Source organism: Panulirus ornatus, chromosome 26 (assembly GCF_036320965.1).
Source record: "Panulirus ornatus isolate Po-2019 chromosome 26, ASM3632096v1, whole genome shotgun sequence".
Taxonomy (NCBI): domain Eukaryota; kingdom Metazoa; phylum Arthropoda; class Malacostraca; order Decapoda; family Palinuridae; genus Panulirus; species Panulirus ornatus.
In genome coordinates, this window is record NC_092249.1 from 6,730,765 (window position 1) to 6,752,444 (window position 21,680).

At 38.2% G+C, this 21,680-nt stretch overlaps 1 protein-coding gene across 3 annotated transcripts in view; it reads right to left on the bottom strand.

The window, feature by feature from the left end:
- The window catches only part of LOC139757433 (DCC-interacting protein 13-alpha-like), a 47,692-nt gene that overhangs the window by 19,046 nt on the left and 6,966 nt on the right, over positions 1 to 21,680 (bottom strand). For all 3 annotated transcript variants that reach the window (XM_071677947.1, XM_071677946.1, XM_071677948.1), the window contains exons 6-10: positions 18,864 to 19,042; positions 13,479 to 13,643; positions 12,008 to 12,193; positions 11,165 to 11,306; positions 1,393 to 1,592 (exon numbers count right to left, since the gene is read on the bottom strand). In XM_071677947.1, the coding sequence (XP_071534048.1) occupies positions 1,393 to 1,592; positions 11,165 to 11,306; positions 12,008 to 12,193; positions 13,479 to 13,643; positions 18,864 to 19,042 (872 nt within the window). The remainder of the gene's footprint in view (positions 1 to 1,392; positions 1,593 to 11,164; positions 11,307 to 12,007; positions 12,194 to 13,478; positions 13,644 to 18,863; positions 19,043 to 21,680) is intronic.

A 21,680-nucleotide genomic window follows, 5' to 3' on the forward strand; every position in this document is an offset into this window, starting at 1 on the left:
TTTCAACAGAGAACTCCTGTGATACTGAAAAAATGGCTTTTCATGCAAAGTCACACAGGCTGTTCAACAAAATAACATTTTATCAAATAAAGATTACCTGAGAGAAGTTAAGGCTTGCCTATTCTCCAAGTAATTGTTCTGTTCTTTAACCATATTCATTGCAGCACAAATGATGGTCTGCTGCACATTTTCAAACTTAACATTATCCTTCAAACATTACAGTATTGCCATTTTTCTGCCTTGAATAATTTCCCCTTACTTATGCCTGTCTCTGGTTTTTAGGCTTCCTTACATTCCTCCTTAATGTACACTTGCTGATGTACTTCTCACAGTCATCTTTTCACCTATGTGATAGTCAAACCAACATACAGAATTCTTCCACGACTGTCTCGTCACTAGTGTTGGACCTTGGACACTAAAAGATACAGAGACATTGAGCATTCAAAATATCTGAATGTGTTATCCTGCTGTATTATCAGGCAAAGACCTACATTCTACTGATAAAGTACAAATTCTGTTCAGATAATCATGGGCAATAAGTGATTTACATTATACTTTAGCATACCGCCCTACTGAAAAATAAGATGGTAGGCTTTTAAGCAAAAGCCAGACCAGAATTTTCTTGCTCTTAAACAGGATCATGTTGATTTAAAGGTGAAGCTTAATGTGTGACCTTGTTGGATTCATTCTAGGTCTTACACAAAACTTGATTCCCTTACGAGCCACACATAATTCAAGTGGAGGACTATATCTCTGCAAAATTTCAGAGGTGTTAGGCAAGTGGCACTACTACACAATGGTATGAATAAGAAAACAGACAATATGAATAGGCACTCTTACATGCTCAGGTTATAAAGGATGGTAGGTGATGGAGTAAAGGGGGAAGGGGTGGTTACATGCACTTCTGCAAGCTTCAAAACTCTCTACACAATTTTCATTTGATCTTGTTAGGAGAGTGTTTGACCAACCTCATCTGGTGGCCGTTTGATATTACTGCAAGTAACCAATCACTAAAGATAGTTCTCTTTTTCATACATGCTTGCCATTTCCCGCACGAGCGAGGTAGCATCAAGAACAGATGACTGAGCCGTAGAGGGAAAATTCCTCGCTTAGCTCATCGCTCTGTTCCTTCATTTAGAAAGTAATACAGGAAGGCAGGATTTCCAGCATTATGCACCAGCCCCTCTTTGTCACCTTCCACGAAATGCAGGGAATATGATGGCAGTATTCTTTCTCCCCTTTCCCAAAGATAAGTAGAGAAAAGCAAAATATATATAAGAACTACCTTAATAGGCCTTGACAAGTGAAATAAAAGGAATCGTACACACATGATAGGAAAGAGGTGATCATTAAGACAGAATATATATCAGCTTAACTGATCTTTATACTAACCTATCAAGACTTAGTGAAAATGTTTCTTCTGGTGATGTGAGGAGATCAAATACTATGGGAGCATCTGGGGGTATAGCCACTTCTGGAGGACTGCTGGCTGTGACTGATGGGCTGGATGACTGCGAGGTGGATGATGTGGCGATGGTTGGTGTTGAAGGAGCTGAACCCATGGCAGCAGAGGCTGCATGAAACTTATCTGCCTGTTTGAAATAAGAGAAATACAAATGCATCCTCATCTTTTAACTCCCACAATAAAAACAAGCCGATATCAACTAAGTCTCATGCAAATAGTAAAAGTTTCTTTAGAATTCTACACATCCCCTAAATCTCCATATTCCTTAATCTCTTACCTTCAGTGTTAAATTCCCTATGCCTACCATTCATTGTAAACATATGCAAAATCATTACCCTCACACAGGTGTAAAAGAAGTCCAGTTAACCTCCATTTGTCAATGTCATATCATCTACTAAGAAAGAATATACAGATATTTTTTTTCAATTCAAGTTCTTCAATATTTCTTTAACAGAATTCAGAATTATCTTCAGCATCAATATTTTTTTCATATTTTTTCATACTTGATCACCATTTCCTGCATGAGCAAAGTAGTGCCAGATACATTATCAAGTATTATCAAAAGCATTCGAGTGTCCAACATTTCCATTCATTTAACCTGCTGTAAGTACTACCATGGTCACATAATCAGACTTTCATCATACTCACCTCTAGGTACTCTCTCACTTTCTCTCAATGACAACAGAATCATTTACAAGAAGACTTGACACATGGACAAACACTGTTTCAATTCAATCCTGGATTGATAATCTTGCTGTAAATGCTAGCTGAGAGCAACAGTATTATTCCTCAAGCAAGTCATGCAGTGAGTGCGACATCTTTTGGCAAAAAATCTCAACATCAGCATCCATACATCAGGTATTAGTGAAGTGACCAATAACAGAGAAGGTATTCAAGTGGAGAACACGAAGTGACCAGGCAGTAGAACACAGTCCTACCACATGAAAACAAAACCGGTTTAATTCTAAATGTAATACAAAAATTCATCTATATCTCTGAATCCCATTCCCTCTGGGAACACCCATCAAGGGAGTTGCCTACGGCAAAAGAGTTTCCATTTATCCCTGTCCTCACATGCCACCCTCGTATACACTATTCCATGCATTCTCCCACTATTTCTCTCCTTCCAGTCTTCTTCCACTCTTTTTCCCCATGTCACTGGTGGTCCTCCTCTCACACCAACTCCTTTACTTGTATTATCATTCATTTCATCTAGTCACACCACATGCTCCTCTTAAACAGCTCATTTCCACAGCCTGGATTTTTGACCTCTGTCACTCATTCCATGTCCACATTTCCGATTCATAGGTCAGGGTTGGGAGTACTATGATGTCTAATCCTCTCGTCAATTCCATACTTACACCTTTACCCTTCATCATTCTATTAAGGGACTCAATGACTTCCACTTTATGCTGCTCTCTCCTTTACCTCTCCTTCCATATCACCAAACTTACCAAAGACAACTCTTAATACTCAAAAAATTCTCTCACCTCTTCTGATCTTTCTCCTCATATCCAAAACACAGTTTAGTACACTTTCTTCTTTCACTCTATACAGTTTTGCAAAATCTATACTGTCATTCTGTTCCCTTTCAAACACCACTGCTTTACCTTTACTCGCATTTACCTTCAATCACTTATGCTTACACACATCACAACACACACATACAAAATACTATGTTGAAAAGCTTCCTGAATATCTAAATGTATAAGAATAACAGAACAAAAGGAGATCTGAAATCTTAAAAGACTGTGGTGTCTAGGACGTAAGGTGACACCAAGGACAATGATATAGCCAGATTAATAAGAGGTTACTATCCAGAAAACAAAACTGTAATAAACGCTAATAACAGGATGCTAGAAAATACCAATTTCAATATCATATGGATTACGAAAAAAGCTGTGCACAAAGAATGTGTGCATCCTCACCCCTAAAAGAAAAGGAAGGGGACTAGTTGTTCATAAAAGATGAACCAGTTTGGTACTAGGAAGAACTAGTGATGAGGAAAGGAATTCAGAAAAAGAAATGAACTGTGAAGGTCACGACTGTAATAAAACACTGGATGAACGGGAAGTTAATGATGAATCACTGCGAAAAATGAGTGAAGATAAAGCAAGGAATTGAAGCTTATATCAAACAGGCCATGAAAGGAATGAAAACAAATAAAGGCAAAGAATCAAATGCAGCTGAAAGAGAAGCAAAACACTGACTTAAAAGAAAAGACATGAATTTGATGACATGCAGAAATAAGCAACCTCTTTTATGTAATAAGATGTTGCGTTATGGAAGCTATCATGCAAAAGGCTGTGAACCTGTAAAGGCAAGGTTAATGTAAATTCAGGCATCCAGAATATCAAGAATGTAATTGGGGTAACAGGTAAAGATATCTATCATCTCCATGGGTTTTGCAATTTCATACAAGATGAAGAATTATAAGCAAAACAAAAACAAGAATCAAATTAATATGAGTAAAATGAAGGAATCAGACAATTGTAGAAAAAAATGAACAAACATGGAGAAGAGTGGAACCTGAAAGATTAAGATCACGAAAATAAACAGCAGAGAATGGACAACAGTGAGTACAGAGGTGGAACCAAGAGATTACAAAAATAATGAAAAACACGTTGGGGAAACTAGTATATAGAGATATCAATTACAACACAGATTAAATCCCACATGAAAGTATGAATACAGATCTAAATCTAAACAATTTCTAAACCAGAAATGCTAATGGAAACAGAAAGGAGCTCAGGAAAATCAAACATATGAAGCTATGTAACTTGGAAAACGTAGTGAGGACAGATCAAACTATCAAATTTATGAAATATATCGAAAGAAAAATAAAAAAAAATATATATGAATATACTAAACTTAATTACAGAGAATTCCAGACTTAAAATCAACTACCTCAATGAATATAAGATAATTCAATCCTTAACAAATATGATAAAAACATGATTTTATGAGAGAATTCAGAATGCAGGAGACTTACAGAAATACAAAATATTCTGAGAGCACAGTCATGATGAAACAGTTGGGTAGCAATCTATGTACAAATTTTGAGTGTAAGCACAAGAATTCATAAGAATTGCAAACTAACAGCAGTAAGCTGTCCTGCTACAAGTACAATAAACACAGTGACCACTTATATCTACACCAGGAAATCTAATGGCAATCTAACAAACTACTGTCACTGAAAAGTTTAATGTAAATGGGAACCAATAATAATGTGGCTCAGACTCTTTAATTTTCATTCATAAAATGGGAAGAGTAGCAGATTATATATGTAAACATATGTGAAAGCACTGAATATGACAATTAGAGAATGAATGCAAGGGAATGCGGCCTTTTCTCGTCTGCTCCCACTGCTACCTCATTAACATGGAAAATGACAGACAAGTGTGAAAATAGGGAAAACTACCAAATGGATCAACAGATACAAGGGAGCAACTTAAAAGGTGGTAATCATGTGCGAGATGTACAACCTAGTCAAAGTAAACCACAACTCCCACCAAGAGATAACATAACTTACCTTATCTAGTTGATTTTATGGCACTCTTCACAAACACTTATGTTAATAAAACAAGCATTTCAGAAAACATTATAGGAGTCACCACAACTTTTGAAAAATATTAAAATATTGAATGACTTGAACTTGTAGATGAACAAAATAAAGTGGAATAATATGTATAAGAAAAAAAATAACTGATCTGAAATGAGGTTTTTATACAAAATAACATTAAGACAGAGGCAAAGAATGTGTGATGTCACCATGACCGTTTAATTTGTTTATGGATGTGGTGGTGTGGGAGGTAAATGTAACAGTCTCGGAGAGAGGGGTATATATGCAGACTGGAGGAAATGAGAGGGCCAGGGAAGTTGTTGATTACTGATGATAGAACACTTGTCGCAAATTCGAGTTAGACACTACAGAAGTCGGTAACTGAGTTTGAAAGAGTGCGTGAAAGGAGGAAGTTGACAGTAAAATGAGTAAAATCAAGGTCTAGCAGGATTGAGGGACAGGTTAGTTGGGGTGTAAATTTGAATGGAGAAAAATTGGAGGAAATGAAATGTTCTAGATACCTGGGAAAGGACACAGCAGTAAATTGAACCACAGAAGCAGAAGTGAGCCATGGGGTTGGAGCAGTGAGCAAAGGTCCTGGGAGCTCTGAAGAATGTGCGGAAAGAGAGAAAGCTATTTGTGAGAACAAAATGGGTACGCCTAATGGTATAGTAGTCCAAACAAATTGTATGGATGTGAGGCATGGGCTACAGATGAGGATGTGCACAGAAGGATGGATGTGTTGGAAATGAAATGACCAAGGACAATATGTGATGTGAGGTGGTTTGATTGAGTTATAAAAGGGTAAGAAAAAGGTGCAGTAATGAGACAGTGTGTAGTTAAGAGAGCAGGAGAGAATGTGCTGAAATGGTATGGTAGTACATAGGAAGTGAGTGAGGAAATGTTAACGAAGAGGAAATATGTGTCACAAGATGAGAGAACAAGGAGAAGGGGGCCACCAAATTGGAGATGGAAGGATGAAGTGAAAAATATTTTGAGTGACTGAGGCCTGAACATGCAGGAGGGTGAAAGGTGGGCATGAGATAGAGTGAATTGAAACTGGTGGTATACAAATGCCAACACAATACTGTTTCAGAAGAAACTGAAGTAAACAATCATAAGCTGAATATCACTTAAGAAAAAAGTGTAACACAAAAAAGTAGAAGGTATTACAAAGAATAGAACAGATCCCATATAAGTCAATTGGGAGGTGAGTTTGAATGGAGAAAAACTGGAGGAAGTGAAGTGTTTTAGATATCTGGGAGTGGATCTTGCAGCGGATGGAACCACGGAAGCGGAAGTGGATCATAGGGTGGGGGAGGGGGCGAAAATTCTGGGAGCCTTGAAGAATGTGTGGAAGTCGAGAACATTATCTCAGAAAGCAAAAATGGGTATGTTTGAAGGAATAGTGGTTCCAACAATGTTGTATGGTTGCGAGGCGTGGGCTATGGATAGAGTTGTGCGCAGGAGGATGGATGTGCTGGAAATGAGATGTTTGAGGACAATGTGTGGTGTGAGGTGGTTTGATCGAGTAAGTAATGTAAGGGTAAGAGAGATGTGTGGAAATAAAAAGAGCGTGGTTGAGAGAGCAGAAGAGGGTGTTTTGAAATGGTTTGGGCACATGGAGAGAATGAGTGAGGAAAGATTGACTAAGAGGATATATGTGTGGAGGGAACGAGGAGAAGAGGGAGACCAAATTGGAGGTGGAAAGATGGAGTGAAAAAGATTTTGTGTGATCGGGGCCTGAACATGCAGGAGGGTGAAAGGAGGGCAAGGAATAGAGTGAATTGGAGCGATGTGGTATACCGGGGTTGACGTGCTGTCAGTGGATTGAATCAAGGCATGTGAAGCGTCTGGGGTAAACCATGGAAAGCTGTGTAGGTATGTATATTTGCGTGTGTGGACGTATGTATATACATGTGTATGGGGGTGGGTTGGGCCATTTCTTTCGTCTGTTTCCTTGCGCTACCTCGCAAACGCGGGAGACAGCGACAAAGAAAAAAAAAAAAAAAAAAGAACAGATCCAAAGGATTATTCTCATTTATAAGCAAAGCTTAGAAAAAAATCTGAGTTGGTTCTTCTACAACTGGAGAAAATATGAAAACAACCAAATCTTTTCTTTTCTTTCAAACTATTTGCCATTTCCCGCATTAGCGAGGTAGCACTAAGAACAGAGGACTGGGCCTTTGAGGGAATTCCCTCACCTGGCCCAATTCTCTGTTCCTTCTTTTGGAAAATTAAAAAAAACGAGAGGGGAGGATTTCCAGCCTCCCGCTCCCTCCCCTTTTAGTCGCCTTCAACGACACGCAGGGAATACGTGGGAAGTATTCTTTCTCCCCTATCCCCAGGGATAGGGGAGAAACAACCAAATATGTGAAATAATTAGTGTACTTATGTATTCAATAGAAAAAAAATAAAGCCCAATGTTGAAAATTCGTACAGATTTTGAAATAACATATCAAAACAACTAATCAACTCTTGACAAAATTCTGTGTTTTTTCTTTGAAAACCAAGTAAGACAAGAGCAAAACTAAAGATAGGAATAATGAGAAAGAGCTCCTTTACATTTATATGCTTTTCTTTCATAACTTGTAACAAGTCATTACTGATTTTGCAACAGCAACTCCTCCTACTACCTCCTAAACCCTCCCATCAGCCACTTGCTGGGGTTTCTAACACACAATTTTTGCACAATACTTTGGCCAAACAATTATGTTAACTCACTTTTTCATACAAGTCCTTTAATTTCACATGTAATCTTTCACTTCATAATAGGAAACAGGAGATCTGAATACTTTTTTTTTTTTTTTTGCCCATATCATGAGCAACTTTAATCCTTTCTGGTGAAATGTACGGGATAGTAAAACATAAATTGTCATGTGATGATGGGAAGTTCTCTACGGATCATCAGATGATAGTGGGAGAAGTTTAATGGTTAAGAAATGATCCTAACAGAATGCTCTGGGAAAGATGCCTTTGACCCTAGTAACCCCTAATATATCATGGTATACTGGTCAAGGAATGGGATCTCATACAACTAGGTCTAGAACTCATCTCCACACTGTGGCACAAGGTGACGAGCAGCATTTGTTAAAAAGATCTGTCAACTGGCAAGACCATTAAAACAAAACCAAAAAAATTCAAGGAGGGATCTACTTGGTGTATCATCAGTTTGACATGAAAACCTCTCAAAGGCTAAGCTAGTGTCCTCAGCCAACAAAAATTCCTAAATCCTTTACCTCTGTCTTCCACACTGGGCCCATACAGGAAAACCCTATCCCAGCAAAAAGTAAAAGAAAAGTAAAAAAAACACATAGTGAGTACAAGTAATTAATAAAATAAGGATGAGGAAAAAAAAGAAGGGAAAACAAATGAGGAGCGAGAGAAGTACACACGGAAAAAAGTCACTGCCATACTGCAACTTATGGCACTGACAAGTCTCCAGTCTAATACAGTAATACCCTGAAAAAAACACAAGGGGCTTACAATTTGTGTCTATCTATTTTTTTTTTTTTTTTTGCTTTGTCGCTGTCTCCCGCGTTTGCGAGGTAGCGCAAGGAAACAGAAGAAAGAAATGGCCCAACCCATCCCCATACACAAGTATATACATACGTCCACACACGCAAATATACATACCTACACAGCTTTCCATGGTTTACCCCAGACACTTCACATGCCCTGATTCAATCCACTGACAGCACGTCAACCCCGGTATACCACATCGATCCAATTCACTCTATTCCTTGCCCTCCTTTCACCCTCCTGCATGTTCAGGCCCCGATCACACAAAATCTTTTTCACTCCATCTTTCCACCTCCAATTTGGTCTCCCTCTTCTCCTCGTTCCCTCCACCTCCGACACATATATCCTCTTGGTCAATCTTTCCTCACTCATTCTCTCCATGTACCCAAACCATTTCAAAACACCCTCTTCTGCTCTCTCAACCACGCTCTTTTTATTTCCACACATCTCTCTTACCCTTACGTTACTTACTCGATCAAACCACCTCACACCACATATTGTCCTCAAACATCTCATTTCCAGGACATCCATCCTCCTCCACACAACTCTCTATAGCCCACACTTTGCAACCATACAACATTGTTGGAACCACTATTCCTTCAAACATACCCATTTTCGCTTTCCGAGATAACGTTCTCGCCTTTCACACATTCTTCAACGCTCCCAGAATTTTCGCCCCCTCCCCCACCCTATGATTCACTTCCACTTCCATGGTTCCATCCACTGCCAAATCCACTCCCTGATATCTGAAAAACTTCACTTCCTCCAGTTTTTCTCCATTTAAACTTACTTCCCAATTGACTTGTCCCTCAACCTTACTGTACTTAATAACCTTGCTCTTATTCACATTTACTCTCAGTGTTCTTCTTTCACACACTTTACCAAACTCAGTCACCAGCTTCGTCGTACAATGCCTTACATCCTCGATAAAAACTTTTCACCGCTTCTAACAACTTGCCTCCCACACCAAATGTTCTTAATACCTTCCACAGGGCATCTCTATCAACTCCATCATATGCCTTCTCCAGATCCATAGATGCTACATACAAACCCATTTGCATTTCTAAGCATTTCCCACATACATTCTTCAAAGCAAACACCTGATCCACACATCCTCTATCACTTCTGGAACCACATTGCTCTTCCCCAATCTGATGCTCTGTACATGCCTTCACTATGAAAAGTGTCATAGGATATTTCAGATTAGATAATGAACAGAAACTCAAACTAGAAACTGACAACCCCCATTGAGTCAGGAGTACCAAACCAAAAACAAACATGCAAAATGAGGCTTGCTAGATGCCAAGACCCTGACCTCATTTAAGGATGATATCATAAATCTAGGTAGTTAACGACTGGTTGTTGGTGGGTGACTCCCAGTAACAAACATCTAGGTTGAATGGGGAGAATTATCATGGAATATCCCAATTTGACTAACGTCAGGGGATTTCTAACACCTTGAAAGCTAAGGGTTCTCCCATGATGGTTATGGGGTTCTAACCATAAGACAGAGAGATCTATACTTCAAAGAAAAGTCACTGAATTTTTAACAACACAATGGTGACACCTTACAGAGATTCAAAATGAAAAGAGACTGAAATGTTAAAGCCTAACTGACATCATGAATGCAAATCTGAAAACTTAAGACATTGGGAAATCATATTACAGTCGAATAATATGTGGAATGATAATGAGGACTTCCAAGACACGAGAGATGTAGCTACTGATGAAACAGTTCAGTAAAGTGCATACGAGCCAAATTAAACACTGTTATGTTTTATGGTCCCAAACAAAAGTTGAAACAAACAAATTGGAGAAAATGCAAACAAGTTCATGAACAAAACTGAGGAAATGGGAAGCATGGAATATCATGAAACACTGAAAGAACTTGAGCTATACAGTCAACAAAGAACACAGATTAATAATTTACACATGAAAACAAATCAAAGGGATGAAACAAATATCTACTAACTAAAAGCCTTATAAGACAGAAAAAGAAAGTAATCAAGTTTTCTATTTTATGAGCCCAACAAAAAAGGTGGAGATCTAAATGTTTTGCCCAACAAAGCCAACAAAATAAAAAACTTTCAAGGAGAGAATACTAAAAACCTTAAGAATACGAAAAACCTCAAAAGATAACTAGACACATGGCTACTAGTGGTTCTTGATGAAACTGCAATTGACAATTCTTCATTGTGTTTAGCAGATGGCATAACAGTGCTGTGAAACAAGTGGCACATACAGCAAGCACTACAAACAAACCCGGCTATTGGCAAAAGACTTATCATTAGTACTCATAAGCATCTTGCCTCTGTCCAACCAGCCACCAACATCTTTTGCCATCGTTTGAAAGTGAACATCCATCAAACAGAAGATCGTCAATGAGATGAGGATATCTCTCTACTTCTTTCATGATAGTGCTTTCAGGAATGACCAAGCCCAACCAATCTACTACCTACTTCATTTTCATTCTTCCGATGGAAACAAATGATAAGCCAACATAGTGCATGGTGATGAACAATGACTTCTTACCTTAACTAAAAATTTGCATTAATCTCCTCTTTCCTTGTGGGAGATAGCTTATAATCAAATAATCATTTTCTTTTCATACTCACAAAGAACTGACCCACTCCTGAGAACAAAGATGCAGGGGCAGTTTTCTCATCTTTGACATAGCCACCATCTTTTGCTAAGTTGTGAATAGTCAACATCCACTCGTCTCGCTCACGATCATTAAGAGCTTGCAGTGTAACAGATCTGAAACATTATCCAATAATACAAACATTTCTAAGAATATGGGGGGTTTTAGTTTCTGGAACATTTATGAACCTTACACAAATTATTCCTGACTTGTTCCTTGCAGTAAATGAAAAGACACAAAACGAACATATGAAAATAATGTACAATAAAAGCATCATGAAGAGAATTTGAGAGATTAAAAGAATGACACTATATTGTGAAGGGCCTATATGTACATTATAATACACTGTAAAAGAGTGAAAAAAAATTATATAATTTAGTATCAAAAAATCTAGCAAAAACGGAAAGGATGAAATTGTTCCTTGTAAGGAGGAAATTGGTGTAAAACATAAATTCTGGCATTACACAAGGTATTCACATCAGACTTTCTCCAAATCTTCTTGGTACGTTATTCTAAATGCCTATCCACTCGACCAAGATAAAATACAGTAATGAGGTGGGATTGGAATCCTGTGAGAAGAACATCATAAAGGGTATATTTAGTTATGAATAAATGTAAGCAATTAGACAAACCAAAGGAGACATAAAGAGTAACAAGCAAATATATTAGTTTTGAATATATGTACACAAGATATGAAATAAAATATGTACACAGAGATTTGTTTGAGATTTCATGCAATTAAAGTTAGGAACATGAAAAAGTTAGATAAAATCACATAACAGACTTATTTGTAAAAAAAAGAAATTAATGCACTTACTTTTTGCAGGAGACTACTTGAAAGACATGGCGTCGATCATCAGTATCTGTGGCATGAACAAGCATGGAGGAATCTATCTCTATCAGCAGTGATCCAACTGCTTCACCCTTCGTAACACCCATGAGATTACCACCTTCAATAAATACAAACTGTCGTTCCCATGAGCTCATCACACCCATGTACTTTCTGAAATGAAAATAATTTACTATCAAATTATCAAACTTTGTATAAAGTAAAAAAGTTTTTCTGATGAAAAAACCTTTTTCACTCCATCCTTCCACCTCCAATTTTGTCTCCCTGCTCTCTTGTTCCCTCCACTTCTCTCTGTATGTCCATGCAATTTCAGCACACCCTTTTCAGCTCTCTCAAACACATTCTTCTTATTACCACACCTCTTATCCTTTCACTACTTACTTAATCAAACCTCCACTTACCAAATATTGTGCTGAAACATTTCATTTTCAACATCCACCCTACTCCTCCTCACATTCTCAGCCATAGCCAATGCCTTGCATCCAAACAGTATCATTGGGACTACTGTACCTTTAAACATATCCATTTCCATCTCCCAAATATCGACCTCTCTTTCCATAAATTCCTCAATGCTCCCAGAACCTTCATCCCCTCACCTACACTATGACTCACTTTTGCTTTCATGGTAACATCTACCGCCATGTCCACTTTCAGCTATCTTAAACATTCAACTTCCTCCATATTTTCTCCATCCAAACTTGCATCCCAATTAACCTGTCCCTCTGCACTGCCAAACCTCATAATCCTGCTTTTATTCTCATTTAATCTCAACTTGCTACTTTCACGTATTCTCCTAAACTCATACACCAACTTCAGCAGTTTCTTACTTAAATCTGTCACCAGTGCTGTGTTATCAGCAAGCAACAACTGACTCCCTTCCTTGGGCCCTTCACCTCCTAATGACTGCATATTCACCCATCTCTCTGCAAGACCCCTGCATCTACCTCCCTTGCCACCCCATCAATACACATTATACATCTAAATGATAAAATCAGACATTCCTATATCCTCTTTATTCCTAAATATTCTCATCTTCACTTTATCACTCAACCCATTTCAGATAGCTGTTGTTTATCTGACAGAAAAAAATGGAAAAAAAAAACAAAAAAGTTTATTCGTAACATGAAACTGTAAATGATCCTGAAAGCACCACCATCATCGATCTGCATAAATCTTATGAGAAATATCTCCTCTAAATAGTATCTGGATCAATCTCCTAATACACTCTAAAAACAATATGTTACTAGGAAAATGTTACTGCTTATACAGGCATACTGAAACAGTGAATGAAAATTAACTTAAGTACAATAATTTGATCCAAAGAAGTAACACAGAAGGGAAATCTTGCATAAGACTCCTTCCGTATCTTCAGCATTCATTAGAATCCCTTAAAAACTTCAGATATTGGAATTTTTCACAATGAAACGCATAATCTTACTTCTGGACATTCAGATAACCACTCTTTGTTGTGAGCGTAGTGTCAGGAGGCAAGGCAGCGATGTCCGGGGGCGGCTCAGCATAATACATGAGTTGGGACTGGGTGATAATGGAATCTATCAACTCTAAAGTGTCTTCTCCCTCTTTGGTTTGGTCCTCTTGCACACTATAAATATATTGGCCCGTTATCAACAAAATCAAATGCTGTCAACATAAATCACAAAAACCATTTCTTACCAGGACTTTAAAGAGACCTTTTAATCTCTTTGTTTTGATTCTCTCTTATATTGAAAAATATCAAGTGTTATCAAATCAACAGAATTAAATGCAATCTACATGAATAAAAAGAATCATATTATCTGAAAATGTAAATTTTTGAAATGTAATATACTGGGGTTGAAACTCTCCATTATTCTACGTAAAATTTACAAAAGCAAAAGGGTTATAAACTGATGACCAAGGTGTCCACAGAATTAAAAGAATGAAACTGTACCACACTATCAATTTTGTCCTTGAACAGATCTGTTCACTTACCTGCGTTTCAAAATTTCTTTTTGTTTTTAGTGTTCTGTCTTTTGGCAGGTCAGCTTCATGGACTGAACTCTACCCAAGAAACTGACAGCAGTGGTATAATGACTTTGCTACCTAATGCCATTTTATTTGCAGGCCTAACTAACTTGGGTGAAGTCCAGCTAACTGGAACCTGGGAACAGCTACCAGGCAAAGCAATGTCTTGCTAAACCTACAGATCCACAAAAAATAATATGCAAATGAGTATAATTCACCATAACTTATTTTCAATACTGGGGTAAGTAAGAAGTACAGCAAAATCTTCCCAGCATATCATATTACTAATTCTCATTTTTGGGCAAAATCATGGATGACAGACAGGATTGTTGAGCTATTGAAAAGCAGTTGTTCTACCCACATTCCCCATGTAAGAGGGCCTCATGACTCAAAATATTATTCCTCATATACATAATCATCCATGAACAATGTCCGTATACTACAGATATGGTTGCTATGTAATCCTGCTGGAAAGACTTATTTCTTCTGAGAAAATCATAAATTTTAGAGTGTTAATATAAGAGTATCATATTACAGTTTCCTCTATTCAAGGTAACAGATTTCAGAGCTACTAACCAGAGAAGTACTACCATTCTGACTTGGAAGTGTTAAGTGACACTCAGAATTATCATCTTTTTAAAGACAAGATCCCCATTTCCAGTGTTTATCAAGGCAGCACGAGGAACAGATGAAGAAGGGCCACATTCGCTCACACCCATTCTCTAGCAATCGTTGCAATCCATTGAAACCACAGTTCCCTTTCCACAACCAGGTCCCAGAGACCTTATCGGGTATACTCAACAAGCTTATACCTATGTAGTTTGAACACTCACCTCTATCTGCCAATCCTCAGGTACCTCACCATAAACCTCAGGCACCTTACCATGAACCATATATACAGTGAAAATCCTAACTAACTAATCAACAACACTCAACTCCTTTTTCTTAAAGTTCAACTGCAATACCATCCACTCCAGTAGCCTTGCCACATTTCATCTTATGCCAAGCTTTCACCACTTCTCTCTTTAGCAAACCACTCTCCATGTGTTTCTTACTTCACACACCACCCCAACTCAAATACCCTAAATCTACCACGCTCAAGAGTCCTTTAAAAAACTCACTCCATCTCCTCCTCCCTACCTGTTACCACTGAGGTTCCCATTTGCTTTCACTCATTTTTTTTTACATCACTAACCTACTTCCAAAACATCTTATTCTCCCCAAAGTTTACCGATTGTACTGTTAAAGAATTATCTTATACCCTCCATGACAGATTACTTGGCTTGTATTCTGTAAACATTACAATGATGCAACTTGAGTAAAACTTATATTGTTACAATCCGCTATCAAGAAATACTAAATTTTTACATCCATAAACCAGACAAATATCTTTCTTTACACAGTACATCTCGCCATCACACTTTCTTACAATTTCTTTTGTTTGCTCTCTGACATAAAACAAGGAAAATGATTGCCTGCCAGTCTGTGAAACCATTAAAACACAATCATCTGTACTCACAGAAAGCATTGCTGTTTATTCTGTATGATTTGCTTGGAAGCCACAAAAGCAAGGTAGCAGTTACTGTCTCACTATTTCCACTAAAGATGAACAATACTTACAATTTTTTTTATACATATTCGCCATTTCCCACGTTAGTGAGGTAGCATTAAGAACAGAGGACTGAACCTTAAAAGCGAATATCCTCACTTGGCCCCCTTCTCTGTACCTCTGAAAAATTAAAAACAGGAGAGGAGGATTTCCAGACCCCTACTCCCTCCCCATTTAGTTACCTTCTATGACATGCAGGAAATACACGGGGAGTATTCTTTCTATTCTATCCCCAGGGATAAAATTTACTTATTATTTACATGGTATATAAGTTGAATCTGCCAAGTAAAGTTACCAGACAAAAGACAAAAGTACAACTGAGCAGCCTGACAGTAGTATCAGTAAGAAGACATAAGCAAACAGCATGTATCAAACAGAGTGGCAAAGGTTAACGGTGCTCTCTGTTAATCAGTACCACTAACAGACAACCAGATTCAATGTTGAGAGGCATATAAATTTTACCACTAACAGACAACCAGATTCAATGTTGAGAGGCATATAAATCTTAAGTATTTATGAGAAAATAAAGATTGGCTGTTACGATGTCTCCTCCTTTCCTTCAAACAAATAAGCACTGGAATTCTCTTCCTTCTTTTATCTTTCCCTCTCCACACAACTTTCCTTTCAGAGTAAGTTCTATAAACACCTGGTGGAAAAAAGGCAGTATGCATGCTTAATTGCATTTCTAATGAGTATTAACAAATATTTTTTAGACTTGAAAATTTCCTCACTCTGTCTTTCTTCATTATCTATTGAACACATAAGAATTCAACAACAATCCATGTGGAACCAATCCATGTGGAACACATCCCTACCTACTTAAGAAAAACTGCTTGCCCTAAAATGCTCTGGACAATGAACAGCTTTCACAAAACTAATTGCAAATTTGCCAGAAATGAGGGGGGAAAAAAAATCAGTGTTTGCCGAGACAAAAGTTCTTAGGCCCAAAACAAGGATGATTCATAGCAAGTTCAATATTCAATCAAATTCACAGCAAAATTTCTAATTCAAAACTGTTATATGAACCTCTTTTAACATTTAAATATGAAGGTTCTCATAACCGAATGATAAAATAGAGTGATTAAAACAACTGAATCAAATTTCATAGAGCAACTGCATTTCATCACAATATATCATCCAAAAACTTTTATCAAATAGCTGAAAGCCCTATAATTTTCCAGTAGCTTCAGTTCTAAGAGTATATCTGAAAAAATCAAAGACCATGAAAAGCATGAAGGCCAGTTATATTGTTCAGCAACTCCAAGATAGGAATGCAAACTTTGTAAGTCCTTTCATGCGGCTCCTGCAGCTTCAAGGCTCGACTCCACATGGGAAAAGGGTAAGGGGAACTGATTTTTGGGTGGGAAGGGCCTCAACATCACTCTTCTCCTTTCTATTCACTGAGGGTGATACAGCCTTGTTGAAGATGCATCCTCACTCAGTGTTACCATCTGCAAGCGGGATCTAGAAATACAATTAAACAGCAAATAAGCAGGCTTATGAATAACCTTGACATATAAAGCACACAGACCCAAGTGATGCATCACCCAGTGAGCTAAAGAGGAGTGCAGAAACTCAACGCAAGCCACATGAGTTGTTTAGAATCACATGGAAAGAATAACAGCTCCAAGAAAATTAAAGCAAACGTCATGGCCTATTTTCAAGGAAGGCAATTAAAAATGGGCCAAACTGCTGGCCATTATCAGTGAAAAGCAGGATCTGTAAAATATTGGAAAATAAGCAAAAAGCAAATGAATATATATACTTACAAATGAGAAACTATCTAAGGAAGAAGAACAATGGGTTCAGAGGAAGAGGTCATACATGACTTATCTTCTACACCGCTATGAGTGACTGAACACAAACCTAGAAAAAAATAAGAGGGTGTTAGGAATGTTACGGTTAAGTGTTACCCAATAGAGAGGAGATGCCTGGCAATATGGCTGATAATGCACAAAAACAATATCTAAAATGACTATGGCCAGAGAGAAGCACCCGCCAAAATGCAATAATCATAAACATCATTATCATATCACCCCAAAACCCCTTTCTTGGGGCTGCTGTAGCTTCAACACCGCACTCCATTGATGAGACTGTACTACTCTGACCTACTGATAATGATAAAGCCTTACTGAAAGTGAATTCTAACTTGGTGTATAACCACTTTCAGGTAGAGTTCAGTATCATCATGCTGGATATTATGTACTTGTATACACAAAACTCACACCAGGCAGACATTTTCAATCCAAGTCGTATGTGAAGGATAAAAAATATCCCATACTATGCAACCTCAAGTTCCCAATGCATTAATAACTCATTCAATTCGCAATCCCAAGGTTATGCATTAGTACCCAGGACTCGTCCATAGGTGTAAAAAAGGAAGAAAGGATTTTATCTCAGTTCCTATAAATCTTAAGCCTAGAACACAAACTATATTCCTATTCAAATTACGATATGACTCAGAAGTCTATGGGCCTTCAATAAAAAAAAAAGATCTGTAAGAAAATTCCAAAGCTTCTTGACCAAGACTGCTTTTGCAGCACAGCCTATATGAAAGCTATGATTTCACTAAGGCCAAAACTACTATACAAATTCAAGCTACCCGAAACTACCTTTGTCTCAAAAGGAAAACCAAGATTCCTCTACAATTTATCCAAGGCTCAGTTGCACATGCCCCACAAGTGCACAATGGATATGAAAAAAGTTCAAAATTGGTTGATGGCCTTATTGGTCCATACAAAGTCAAAGAGGAAAGTACAGCACTACATAACTGCAGGAAAGTACAGTCCTTGGAGTTTACATGATGCTTTTCCCTAGAAATTTCATCAACTTCATACAAAACAGAGGTTAATATCAAATCACAATTACTAATGCAAACACGACTGCAAGAAAAACACAACAGCATACTCATAGGTTTGGGAGTGTCTGCTAGCTGATATCATGACCTTCATGATATTATGACAGTGGCAGAATAACCCAGTGCATTCACGGCATTTTTGTGATCAGGGAAAAGTACTCTATTCATTGTCACTGCAAAAATAAGATACCGTTATTCTTTTTTGCTAATTTTTGTTTTTCATTTCCCCCCCGGCATAATAGATTCCCACAGCTTTTTTCTCTTTAATCACAAGGAAATTAGTAGTATAATGATGGGGGTAAGACTAGCATAACACCTTTCTCCACTATTTTACATACAAAAGAAATGCTTACCTCTTAACACACACAGAAATATTAGACAGAAATTCCTCGACTTCTGGAACAACTAATGTGTCATGTCCCATGTTGTGATATGCTCGGGTGGCAACCAGCATCCCCAGCATGGGCTCTAGCAAGGCAGCTTTACGAGAAAACTGAAGCAGGTTTAGCTTCGAGTAATAGTGAAGAGCCATCTGCAAAGAAAGAACAAAATTCTTTATTTTTGAGCTACTGGTGAAATGATGCAGATGATAAAACCAATCAAAGAAAACATTTTCAATGAAAGAGGTTTATTTCTATTTGGTGCCAAGCTAACTGTAGTAAACTGATGGCTGGAGTTTAAACAGCACATAACTCTAGGATACCATAAAAGAAAAGATGAATATGTGGAAACAGAATGTTATCTGGAAAGGCAAAATGGGCATATTTGAAAGAACAGTAGAGACTGAACAATATCATATGGATGCAAGGCACAGGCTACAGATAAGGTTGTGCAGAAGAGGATGGATATGTTGCATATGCCATGTTGCAAGACAATATGAAGTGCGAGGTGGTCTGTGGAGTACGAAATGAAAGGATAAGAGAGATATGTGGTAATAAAGAATGTGGTTGAGAGAGCAGATGAGGTCATGTTGAAAAGGTTTGGAGATATGGAGAGAATAAGTCAAGAAAGGGTGACAAAGAGGATATATGTGTTATAAGTTGAGGGAGAGACTGAGTGTGAACGAATGTGGCCTTTGTTGTCTTTTCCTAGTGCTACTTCGTGCACATGAGGGGGGAGGGGGTTGTTATTTCATGTGTGGCGGGGTGGCAATGGGAATGAATAAAGGCAGACAGTATGAATTGTTTTTTTTTTTTTTTTTTTTTTTGCTTTGTCGCTGTCTCCCGCGTTTGCGAGGTAGCGCAAGGAAACAGACAAAAGAAATGGCCCAACCCACCCCCATACACATGTATATACATACGTCCACACACGCAAAATATACATACCTACACAGCTTTCCATGGTTTACCCCAGACGCTTCACATGCCTTGATTCAATCCACTGACAGCACGTCAACCCCGGTAAACCACATCGCTCCAATTCACTCTATTCCTTGCCCTCCTTTCACCCTCCTGCATGTTCAGGCTCCGATCACACAAAATCTTTTTCACTCCATCTTTCCACCTCCAATTTGGTCTCCCTCTTCTCCTCGTTCCCTCCACCTTCGACACATATATCCTCTTGGTCAATCTTTCCTCACTCATTCTCTCCATGTGCCCGAACCATTTCAAAACACCCTCTTCTGCTCTCTCAACCACGCTCTTTTTATTTCCACACATCTCTCTTACCCTTACGTTACTTACTCGATCAAACCACCTCACACCACACATTGTCCTCAAACATCTCATTTCCAGCACATCCATCCTCCTGCGCACAACTCTATCCATAGCCCACGCCTCGCAACCATACAACATTGTTGGAACCACTATTCCTTCAAACATACCCATTTTTGCTTTCCGAGATAATGTTCTCGACTTCCACACATTCTTCAAGGCTCCCAGAATTTTCGCCCCCTCCCCTACCCTATGATCCACTTCCGCTTCCATGGTTCCATCCGCTGCCAGATCCACTCCCAGATATCTAAAACACTTCACTTCCTCCAGTTTTTCTCCATTCAAACTCACCTCCCAATTGACTTGACCCTCAACCCTACTGTACCTAATAACCTTGCTCTTATTCACATTTACTCTTAACTTTCTTCTTTCACACACTTTACCAAACTCAGTCACCAGCTTCTGCAGTTTCTCACATGAATCAGCCACCAGCGCTGTATCATCAGCAAACAACAACTGACTCACTTCCCAAGCTCTCTCATCCCCAACAGACTTCATACTTGCCCCTCTTTCCAAAACTCTTGCATTCACCTCCCTAACCACCCCATCCATAAACAAATTAAACAACCATGTACATGTGTATATATGTATATGTCTGTGTGTGTATATATATGTATACGTTGAGATGTATAGGTATGTATATTTGTGTGTGTGGATGTGTATGTATATACATGTGTATGTGGGTGGGTTGGGCCATTCTTTCGTCTGTTTCCTTGTGCTACCTCACTAATACGGGAGACAGCGACAAAGCAAAATAAATAATAAATAAATAAAAAGTTGAGGGATAAATGAGAACATGGGAACCAAACTGAAGATGGATGGATGGAGTGAAAAAGGTCTTGAGCAATTGGGGCCTGAACATGCAGGAGGGTGAAAGGCATGAATGGGACAAAGTGAATTGGAACGTTGTGGTATACTGGGGTTGACATGCCGTCAATGGACTGAACCAGGGTATGTGAAGTGTCCAGGGTAAACCACGGAGAGGTCTGTGGGGCTGGTTGTGGATAGAGAGCTACAGTTTTGGTGCATTCCACATGACAGAAAGAGCATGGATGCAAGAAGATATGGCCTTTCTTCATCTGTTTCCGATGATAATGCTGGAAATGGTAATCAAGTGTGAAAAACAAAATTTGGATATCCCTCAGTCACTATAAACAAAGCCAGATAAATACATATGTTCTATTCAATGTTCATCAACCCAATGGTCATGAAAAATGCCAAATTCTAGACTAATATTTAGAGGATCTTCACATTGCTCTTGAGAGGATAAGTTGGGTCGATATTGTATATTTTAAATAATATGGAAATAGTTTGGAAAAGTTTCTGTATGGCACTCTAGGTACTAGGACCTTGTGTAATGATGCATAGCAGATGGTCTTTTTCCAGAACATAGCCAAATAAGTGGAGCAAAGAAACAAATAAACTGCCTATTGCCCAAGCAAATTGCACAAATGAATC